Raw genomic sequence first — 10842 nt, 5'->3', positions numbered from 1 at the left:
TGTTAGCATCATTCGGGAGAAACAAATCTCCCTGGGGGTGCGGAGTCTGGGGAAAGAGAGAGCTGTTTGCAAAGTCCCCCATTCCCACCCCAAGAGGCCTAATTTATTTTCTGGCTCCCAAGAAGGGAGAGGAGATCTCCTGGGGTGGAGGGGAGCTGAGGGAGGATGGAGACTGCTTTTGCCTGGCAGAAGCTAGGCATGAAGCCCATGCCGGATGGCACTATCCCCCTACCCCCACTGCAGCCCCTGAGGCTGACTTGTGTGGGGACCCCTGCCCCGCCAAGAACCAGCAGATGGAGGGGATCAGCCTGTCTTCCCTCCTGAAGTAAAGGAGAAAAGAGCATCACAACAGTCTCTCCAGGCGCAGGTCGCTGGGGTGCGGACTGTGGGAACCTGGTCTGAGACCCGGTCACTCTCTGTCTGAGCCTCTCCAAGAGAGAAGAGATGACGGCTGGGCACCCCCTATGTCTGGATCCCAGACCCTTTCCCTCAACGTTTACTTCCCGGGCAAAGAAGGGACCTGAGGAGAGCAAGGAACCGTGGTTTTCTGGGTGCCCGTGGGCCTGTGAGCGCATCCCTGCGTGGGCACGGTCTGGGCTGTGCTCCCACGTGTCTGTGTGTCTGCGGATCTCTGGTGGTATGAGTGTCTGCCAGGGCATGTGTGTGTGTAAACGTCCGTGTCCAGGGCTGTATCTCTCTGTTCCCTGCCTCTGTTCTGGTGAATGTGTGTGTGCGACGTCTGTGCTTGGGCGTCACTGTGGGGACAATGTCAGAGAGAGCGTCCAGCAGTGAGCAAGCTGAGGGACGCCACTGTGGGCCCTTCCAGAACACGCACTAGGGACATTCTCAGGCCCAAGCCCCTCTCCCTCCTCCAAGACAAACAAGCTTCATGTGGCACTGGGGGCTTCGGGGTCGTGGCTGTCACGCCCTTGGTGCCCACTGCGGCTTCTCCGCCCTGCAGCCCAGCGGCCTCCTCGTTCACTCGGGAAGAAGGCCATGGACCCAGCGGAGGGCGGACTGCTCAGAAGGAAGGGTGGGAAGGGGCCTAGTTCTACTTATGAAGCCGTCCTGGATCCCCAGTTCTTTTCGAATCTCCCTCACCCCATCCCCAGGATGGATGTGCTCCCAGAAGATGGAGACCCCGGTCTCGGCCCCCCTAGTCCTTCTCCAGGGAGCTCGAGACTGGGCAGCAGAAGGCCGGGGACCCGCGCAAAAATTAAACCCAAGAGGGAGAGAGGAGGCGCGCGCCGGTCGTTTCCGACGGGGCAGCACGGTCCCCATCTCCCCAGCGCCGCGCGCTCCGGGCCCGAGCGGGGCGGGGCCCGGCCAGGCGGGAGCGCGCCTGGGGCGGGGCTTCGGGAGCGCGCCCGGAGGGCGGAGGGAAGGGCTGGGGGCGTGGCCTAAGGCTTGGGGGCCGGCGGCGGCGGCGGCGGCGGCGGCGGCCGCAGGGAGCTGGGAGGCGAGAAGCCGGGAGCGCGGGGCTCAGTCGGGGGGGCGGCGGCGGCGGCGGCCTCGGGGATGGCGGCGGCTCCGCTGCTGCTGCTGCTGCTGCTCGTGCCCGTGCCGCTGCTGCCGCTGCTGGCCCAGGGGCCCGGGGGGGCGCTGGGAAACCGGCATGCGGTATACTGGAACAGCTCCAACCAGCAGTGAGTCGGGGGCCCGGGGAGCCCAGGGCGTCCCGCGTCTGCGAGGGGGGAGCCGGTGGGCCCTGAGGGTGATGGGGGTCCTGGGAGGCACGGCTGGGGGCTGGGAACGAGGGAGAGGGGCACACTCTGTGGGCGGCTGTGAAACGCGCGGGGGGGTGGTCTGAAAGGGGCTGTTAAGGTCTTGGAAGGAGGACTTGGGCCGTGCGGAGGAGGCTGGACGGGGACACCGCACCCCGCCTTGCCCTCTCTCCGCGCCCGCCGCTGGAAGAGCGCCCCTCGCACAGTCCCCCATCTTCGCCCCCTTCAGCCGTGCTGGGCCATCGCACGGGGCGGGTGGGGGGGACGGCCAGGGATGACCTGTTTTCAGCGCTGAGGCTTTCGAGGGGTTCTGTCTAGGACTCCCGCTTTTAAAAGTGGGATCCGGGGCAGGGCAGGGAGTCCGGCCCGGCGCCTCCTCAGAACGTAGCCGAATGGCCTGCCCTGGTTGTGGGGAAACGCCAGGCGTGGGTGAGCCGGGGCTGGGTCGCCGCGGCTGGGGTCCTGGAGGTGCTGCTATGTGGGGACGGGAACGTGGGCCACCGGCGAACCGGAGAGAGGCAGGCAGATGTCGGCGTGTCACACACGCACACACACGCCCGGCCTGGGGACGGCGTGTGGCTCCAAGTGTGAGCGGGCGTGCGCGGCTGTCAGTGTGCGTGTGTGTCTGAGTGTGTGATTTGTGTGTCTGCGTCGGCGATCGTCTGGGGGTGGGAGCGGGCGGCGGGGCGGGGAGGGGGCTGCGGTCGCTGTCCGCGTGGCCGGCCGCGTCTGGGCTGGGGAGGCTGCCGGCGCCGCCGCGGTCTGGGCGGGTGTCAGGGCGGCCGTGTGGTTTCCCGGGGTGTGTGGCGCGGCGGCTGGGTGCCGGCTGCGGGGCCGGATCCTCAATCTGCTCAGTCCTCGCTGCCCTTGTCTTCTCCTCCCCGCCGTGCCTCCGTGTGTGTCTGTGTGCTGGGGGCATCCCTAGGGACGCGGGGGTCACTGTCACACCTGCCCAGGCGGCGGCGGTGGCACTGCCTCTGGCTCCCCACCCTGGGGGGCAACTCGGGAGCAACTGGAGAGGGACCAGGGGAGGGGGCCGGGAGGGCCGGGCGGCCGCGACCCCCCAACCTCCCGGGGGAGGGGCTGCCGCTCGCCGCTCCGCTCTTTGTTGTTTGGGGCTCCGCGCCTCCCCCTCTCTCCCTGCTCGCGCCCGAGTGTCAGACTGGGGGTGGGGATGAGCCAACGACGCCCCCCTCTCGCTTCCCATGGAAACCTCAGGGGTGGGGAGGAGGCCCCTCCCCCCCCCCCCCCCCCGGGAGCGGGACTCGAAGAACTCCGGGGGGTGCTGGGGGCTGACTCCCCGTTCTATCTAGCTCGTCCCTCTCCCCCAGACTCACACGTCCGCCTCCCCCCGCCCCGCTAGAGTCTGGCAGGGAGTGGAGAGTACGCAGGTGAGGGGTCCCAGGTTCCCACCGCCCTCTGGGCAACCCCGCGTTCTTAGGGGACGCGGGAGCCAGGGGTATGCGGGAACAGCCTGGGGGTGGGAGGGGGATGTTGTTGATCAGGTTCCCCTCCCCCACATACACCTGGGCTCAGGTGAAAGCCCTGGGAGGGGGTGGCGGGGCCCGGTTCCGGGAGCCTCCTTTCTGTCTTCCCCGCTCCCCCGCAGGTCTGGACCGGCAGAGGTGGGAGGGGGCGCGCACCCGGCTGCGAGGACGCCACCGCCCCCGCCTCGCTTCCTCGGCCTTTGTTGCCGCTGCGCCCGGGCTCCCCGGCTCCCTCACTGCGGCAGCCGCGGCCCCATAAATCGTGAGAGCGACGTGCTCCGGAGCCGGGAGTGGAGAGGGCCAGGGAGCTGGGGGCGGGGCCGGGCCGAGCCACAGGCTCCCGCGCCCCCTCCCCCCGTCACGTGAGCTGGGCGCCGGGCTCCCACCCCATGTCACGTGGAGAGGGTCTCTGCCCCTTGGGGTCACGTGGAGAGGGTCTTGAGACCCCGCCTCCTGGGGTCACGTGGGAGGGTGCTGGTGGGACACGTGCAGAGGCCTCCTTTGACAGACCTGGGGGCAGTACCCCGCACAGCGGTCGTGATCTCGCCCCTCGTCCCCACCCCCCACCCGGGCCCTCCGTCTGATCCGCTGTAATTGGAGACCAGTTCCCAACCTGGCCAGGACGAGGGATGGGGGGTACTATCCTGGAGGAAAGGAGGAAAATATGAGGTCGATGGAGGGGTCCCCTGAGCCCGGAATTGAATTTGGGGTGGGGATGGGAGGGCCGGCTGATGGCCACACGCATGCCCCCGGCCCTGTGCTTCCTTGCTTTGCAGAAGGGCGCAAGGCGCTGTTATTCACCCCCAACTCAGGAAGCGTCGGCAGCTTCTTCTCCAGCCGGCGCCCTACCGCTTTCTCTCGGAAATGTTTCTGCGGCTGGTCTTGCTCTCATTCACGCGTTCATTCAGCAAAGGTTTATTGAGGCTGTACTAGGTCCCGCTGGTCTTTCTCCCTGCGCGCGTTCTCCCAGCCGCCGAGGCTCTGCCCGCACCCCCTTGCCCGCCCCTGACAGCCGTCTCCGGCTCCGCTGTCTGGGGGCCTCCGCGATCGGCCCCCTCCTCTCTCCCTTTCTCCCCGCCTCCCTCCGTTCCCATTCCGGTCCTCTTTCTCAACGATTCTAGGCCCCCCTCTTTCGCTGTCTCTCCCTGTCCCCTCTCGGGGACCCGGGTCTGGTAGTCTCCCCTCTGGCCGCGCGCGTCTGCTCTCACTCCGCTTGTGTCTCGCTTTCGGCGGGTCTCTCGCTCCTCGCCGCCGCTGCAGATCAATAAACCGCCGCCGCCGCCCGCCGCTGTCGCAGGGAGGGGGCGGGGACGTGGGGCGCGCTGCCTCTCCCCCACGCGACGCCGGCGGGAGAAGCCCGGGCCCCGGCCGCGGCCGGCGAGACCCAGCGGGGCGGGGCGCCGGGAGCGCCCCGAGAGGTGCGGGGGTGTCAGCGTGCACGCGCCGCCCCGCGAACGTTCCCGCCACCCACCCACCGCCAGCCGGGCGCGCGGGCCCCACGCCGCGCGCACGTGGTCCGGCCTCGCCTGCTGGAGCGAGCGGCGCGCCGCCTCGGGGCCGCGCGCTAGAGGGGAGGGAGCCCGGGTCGTGTCTTGCCGTCGCTCCTCCTCGCCTTTAGCTCCGCTTCCCGGCTTCCAGGGGTGGGGGCAGGGATTAAGCAAGTTCAGGGCCTCTCGGGATGCCTTCCCTACTCCGTGGTCTTGTTAGGCTCCCTGTTTACCTGCCCCTAATTGCCCCGTGGGGAGAGGTTTGCTCCTTCCCTGCTCCCCCGCCACCCAACCCCCCCCCAGGCGCGAGCCGGCGGGGCATTGAAGGAGTGACGGAGAAGGGTCGGAATGCGCCCCGGAGGCGGTGAGAGCCGGAGTGAGATATAACGGGGTGAGGGGGCACCCCCTCCAGGTGGGGTGTGTCAACACTTGACTTTCTGCGAGAGACTTGGAGGCTAGGACGGGATGAAGGGAGGAAGAATAGAGAACCATTCCGAGGGGCAGGCACACCCCAGCCCCCAGGTGCCTCCCACACCCCCCGCGGATGAGGAGCTGCAGCCCTAGAGGGGGAGTGAGCTGCAGGCCATTGCGCGGCCTAGTGGCACTGCTGGGGCGGAGAGGATGACAGATTCACTGACAGTGGCCGAGCCTAGGAGACACCTCACTGGCGTCTCCCAGGAGTTGTGACTGGGGACACCCAGCCCCCTGCCCGCCAGACTCCAGCTACCCACAGCCACGCCACCAGCCACACTTCCTCCCACATGCCCAGCTTGGGGGGCATTTCAGGGACTCCTCCTGCCTCCCAGCCCATGGAGAGGTAGAAGATGGCTTCTCTTCACTGGTGCTCACCCACAGGCCTCTCTGTAAGGCCAGTCCCTGCCCTGTCGAGGAAACTGAGGTCACCTGTCCCAGTGACCCTGGCTGTATTGTAGGGGGAGCTGGGCAGTGTCCCAGGGAAGGGTCCTTTCACAGCAGGGCTGGAAACCTAGGTGAGGCTCAAGGACAGAGGTCCCAGGGTGGCTGGGCTGCGGCTTTGGGCCCAGCCCCCTATCACTGGTGGCCCCCTCCTCAAAGCCTATGGGGGAGGAACAGTAGACTTGGAAGCTGGGGATAGAGACGCAAACCCAGGTGGTGCCAGGAACCAGGCCTGGTCTAACCCGTTTTCCTGCTCCCAGTGCCCCAGGCCGAGACTCCTGCCCACCTGAGTGCCAGAGCCAGGGAGGGGCCTAAGTGACCCATCACTCCCGTGGGAACCAAGTGGGACTGGTGGCATTCCTGATGACTCAAGAAGGCTGTGCCCATTCCCACTGAGGTGCCCAGGCACCAGCTCTCACCTCTCTGCTCCCTGCCAGGCTTGGAAGGGAGCGCTTGGGGAGGGGGTGGCACAGGCCAGGCCAAGCAAGTCTGGTTGGGTGGGGAGGGACCCTCAAAGCTCCACCCGATTCAGAGGCCTCCAAGCTTGTTTCCCTAATGGATCTAATGACTATTTGTGGAACTGGGAGGTGCTTGGTGACATGAGGAACCAGTCCCTCCCTTCAGGGAGTTCCCAGGGCTGAGAGACCCCAGTGGTATGACATTGCTGCCAAGCGCCCCAGGCCCTCTGTGTCCGCCATGTTCTCCTCTCCCTGGCAGGATGTGTGGATTCCTACCCTAAAGAAATTGGGGGAGGGGCGCCTGGGTGGCTCAGTGGGTTAAGCCTCTGCCTTCAGCTCAGGTCATGATCTCAGGGTCCTGGGATCGAGTCCCGCATCCAGCTCTCTGCTCTGCGGAGAGCCTGCTTCCCCCTCTCTCTCTGCCTGCCTCTCTGACTACTTGTGATTTCTCTCTGTGTGTCAAATAAATAAATAAAATCTTTAAAAAAAAAAAAAAGAAAAAAAAAAGAAATTGGGGGAAACTTCCCCCTACTTTTCTTGAGTTTCTTTCTCCATTCAAATGTTTTTCCCATCCCCACACCACCACTCAGCACCACCATCCAGGCATTAAGACCAACGCTTTGATGACGGCTGGCAAGGCAGGTGGGGATTACGAGGGACCCAGCATCTGCTTCTGTGTCCCCATAGATGAATCAAGGAAGGAGGAGGCTCAGCCATCTTGCCCAGGCTCTCTGCCCACTTCTCTAACGAGCACCACTCAGGGCCAGTGGTTGAGGCGGACGGTGTATAGAGATGGAAGTTTGGGCCTGTGGGCATGCTACCACGTGGGGCCTTGCTGTTGAGCCCCGGCTCCAGGCTCTGTTGTCTCAGTTACTGGGGACCTTGATTGCCAGGATTAGCAAAGAGAGGGCATGAGCCCGCGTGCACGCGCGTGTGTGTGTATGTGTGTGTCTTGGGGGGACGCAGGGGTGGGGAGAGTGGGCGCAGTAAGAGAGCTTGAGATGTCTGGGGTCAACCAGTCCTGCGTGCGAGTCCAACACACAGGCAGCCTGGCTCCCCCAGGTGTGTGCCGCCCGCGCGGACGGTGCGCGTGTCTGTGTGCGCGCCGCGGCACTTACGCGTGTATATGCGCGAAGCGTCCACACCTGCGTCTGTGAGGTCAGGTCCTGGCCGACTGGCCTCGGGGGTGCGCTGGCCACGGCAGGGAAGCATGCGGGAGAGGTGCGCATCTCTGGGAAGCGATCCCTCCCACTCCCCCCTTCCCTTCCAGTCCCCGACCACCCCCCGCCAGTGGAGGATTGTGGGGGATGGGCGGAGGAAATCCGGGCGCGGGTCTGGGAGTCGCTGGGGCCTGCGCCGTTTCTGTGGCAACCAAAGCGCACGTCCCCCTTCGCCGTTGGAGGCAGGCCGGGCTTCCCTGCGCCGTTGCTGCCCTCTGGCGGCCGCCGGGAGGACAGCACGGGGCGTGGGCGGCTGGCGTGGGCCTGGTGGCGCTAGGGCCCTGGGAACGCGGACGCGGACAGGCGCTGAGCAGAGAGGCGGCTCCGGAGAAACGCCGGGAGGCTGCGAAGGCCCTAGGGAAGCTGTGCCGAGCGGCGGCGTGGGACGGGGGTTGGCGTGGGGCTTCTCCTCTCTGACCCGCTTCCTCTCCCCCGCAGCCTGCGGCGAGAGGGCTACACGGTGCAGGTGAACGTGAACGATTATCTGGATATTTACTGCCCCCACTACAACAGCTCGGGGGTGGGCCCCGGGGCGGGCCCGGGCCCCGGGGGCGGGGCGGAGCAGTACGTGCTGTACATGGTGAGCCGCGCCGGCTACCGCACCTGCAACGCCAGCCAAGGCTTCAAGCGCTGGGAGTGCAACCGCCCGCACGCCCCGCACAGCCCCATCAAGTTCTCGGAGAAGTTCCAGCGCTACAGCGCCTTCTCGCTGGGCTACGAGTTCCACGCCGGCCAGGAGTACTACTACATCTGTGAGTGACGGCCGGGGCGGGGCCGGAGGGCGGGCGACAGTGGGGCCCCGCGGGGCCGGGGCGGGGCCTAAGGGTGTCGGGGCGGGCCGGGGGTGGGGCCAGGGCGGGGCCTAAAGAGCGGACCTGGGAGACGACCAGGGGGGTGGGGCCAGGGGCGGAGCCTAGAGAGCGGACCAGGGAGGCGACCAAGGGGTGGGGTCCCGGGGAGGGGCCTAAGGAATGTATCAGGGAAACGGCCAGGGGGTGGGGCCCCGGGGCTGCGGGCTCGGGGGCCCGGGGGCCCAGGGGGGGTCGGGGGGCCCAGGGGGGGGTCGGGGGGCCCCGGGGGGCCTCAGGGGGCTGGGCGGGGCGGGAAAAAGTGGGTGAGGGCCTTGGGATGAGGTCCCCAGGGGCCAGGTGTGTGGGGGTGTGGGCCTGACGGCGAGTGTCAGTCCGGCCAGGGGTGGGGGGTCGGCAGGGCCTGGGATTAGGGCGGTGGGGTGGGCCTAAAGGCGAGTCAGAGTCCGGCCAGGGCGTGGGGTCCGCAGGGGCTGGGGCGGGCCATGTGGCTGCCACGTGGTCCGCGTCGCGGGGCGCGAGACTCCCCAGGACGCCGCGTCGGGCGGGCGGGCCGCAGGCTGCGGCTCCTAAGGCGTCTGAGACGCGGGGAGGGTTGGGGGCGGCCCGAAGTTTGGGTCGCGGTGTCACTGCGTCCCCGAGGGACGTCGCGGAACTCAGACCTCAGGGTCTGGGCTTCTCGAGGGCTGGGACTGCGGGGGTTGTCCGGGCCGGCGGCGGAGCCACGCGACCCGCGTCCGCGGGCCCGGGAGCCGGGCAGGGGGCGGCGCGGAAGGGCGGGACGCGGCGGACGCAGCTGAGGCCCCGTCTCGCCCGCAGCCACGCCCGCGCACGGCCCGCACTGGAAGTGCCTGAGGATGAAGGTGTTCGTCTGCTGCGCCGCCAGTGAGTGCAGCCCCCGGCCGCCAGCGCGCCCTCGCCTCCCGCCTCGGGGCTCCCCGGGCTCCCGGGGGCGGGGCGGGGGGCCCCCGGAGCGGGGACTTGCTCCCCAGCTGTAGCGGCGGGGTGGGGGGGTCCTGGCCCTGACGCTCCCCTCCTCTCTCCCACCCGCACCCCGCCCCGCAGCACCGCACTCCGGGCAGAAGCCGGCCCCCACCCTCCCCCCGTTCACCATGGGCCCCCATGTGAGGATCAACGTGCTGGGTGAGTCTGCGCGGCGCCCTCTGGTGGCCGCTGCTGGGACCGCAGCCCCCGTGCCTGCTCGCCCCGCATGCCTTCCCGGGGCGCAGCCCGCCCGCTCGCCCCGCCCGCTCGCCCCGCCCGGCCCCGTGGGTGGCCACGTCCCGGCTCCGCCGCCGCCGCCGCCGCCGCCGCCGCGTGTCCCGCCCGCGCGCGCAGCCCGGCCCTCACCGCGCTCTCTGTCCGTCTGCCCACAGAAGACTTTGAGGGAGAGAGTCCGCAGGTGCCCAAGCTGGAGAAGAGCATCAGCGGGACCAGCCCCAAGCGGGAGCACCTGCCCCTGGCGGTGGGCATCGCCTTCTTCCTCATGACGCTCTTGGCTTCCTAGCTCTGCCCCCTCCCTTGGCGGGGACACGCGGGGCTGGGGAAGGGCAGGGAGACTTTGGCCTCTCCCAGGGAAGCCTCGCTGTGGGGCCTCGACCCCTCCTCCGATGGCTGGCAGTGCGGTCTGCGCCACACATCTGGGCCCGCCCCTTTGCCCCCTCTCTCCCAACGTAGGGCCCTGTAGTGGACCAGACGCAGGGACAGCCACGGGTCCCGAGTGGCCTTGTGGCTCTGGTACCTTTCTCCGACCCCTGGTACCCTCCCCTGTTGTCACCACCAGAGATAAATTTGCCCCAGAGAGAGCAGACCCCAGCGTGGGAGGCACCCCCGTCATTCTCTTCTAGGGGCGGAGCACAGGGAGGGGACTAGATGGGCGAGGGGGTGGCCCACTGCCCCGCTCCCCTGTTTACAGCAATAAGCACGTCCTCCTCCTCCCACTCCCGCGCCCAGGACTGTGGTTTGGATTGAATCCAAGTTTACAAGTAGACACCCCTGGGGGGGCGGGTGGTGGACAAGGGTGACACGGGGTGGGCACCGGGGTTCCAGCAGGCATGTACAGACGCTATATCTCTATATATAATGTACAGACGGACAGACTCCCTCCCCCTCCTTAACTCCCTGATCTTCCTGGACGTCTCCTTCCAGCTTCAGACCCCTTCCCCACCAGGCTAGGCCCCCACAGGGCGACCCCCTGGCCCCTCTTGTGTCTTCTGTGAAGACAAGACCTATGCAACGCACAGACACTTTTGGAGACCGTGTGACAACAACGCCCCCTCCCGTCCAGCCCTGAGCCGGGACCCAAACCCCATGACCTTGCCCTGCCCACCCTCTGTGGCCCTACCCATCCTCCGGGCCTTTTTCAAGTGCTTTGGCTGTGACTTTCATACTCTGCTCTTAGTCTAAAAAAATAAACTGGAGATAAAAATAACGAACTGTGTGTCATTTCAGGGACCATCGCCCATCTGGACTCTGGTTAAACCCCCAGGTCACAGGGACGGGGATGGGGGGGTCGGACTCGGGGGCCAAAGGGTGGAGTGAGCACCTTCTTCTGTGGCCCAGTCTCCTTTAGGAGGCAGCGCTGGGTGGAGGGAGCCCCCTGGGGCTGGGAGCCCAGCCTGGCTGCCTTTGGGCAAATCACTGACCCTCCGAGAGGCCCGCATTTCTCCGCAGAAACTTGAGTTGGGCCCCATGTCTCTCAGGGCTGCCCTAAGTGTGGACTAGCAGGAGCGCTCACCTCAG

General features: G+C 67.4%; 1 protein-coding gene across 1 annotated transcript; it reads left to right on the top strand.

Moving 5' to 3' along the window:
• Positions 1 to 1416: 1416 nt before the first annotated feature.
• Positions 1417 to 10531, top strand: EFNA3 (ephrin A3). Its single transcript, XM_047705032.1, has 5 exons — positions 1417 to 1646; positions 7730 to 8043; positions 8920 to 8985; positions 9166 to 9243; positions 9477 to 10531. The coding sequence occupies exons 1-5, from the start codon at positions 1519 to 1521 to the stop codon at positions 9605 to 9607; spliced, it is 717 nt and encodes a 238-aa protein (XP_047560988.1). The 5' UTR covers positions 1417 to 1518; the 3' UTR covers positions 9608 to 10531.
• The last annotated feature ends 311 nt before the right edge of the window (positions 10532 to 10842 follow it).

Source organism: Lutra lutra, chromosome 15, assembly GCF_902655055.1.
Source record: "Lutra lutra chromosome 15, mLutLut1.2, whole genome shotgun sequence".
Lineage (NCBI taxonomy): Eukaryota > Metazoa > Chordata > Mammalia > Carnivora > Mustelidae > Lutra > Lutra lutra.
Note: the sequence above shows the minus strand (reverse complement) of the source record. Positions and strands in the feature narration are given on the sequence as shown.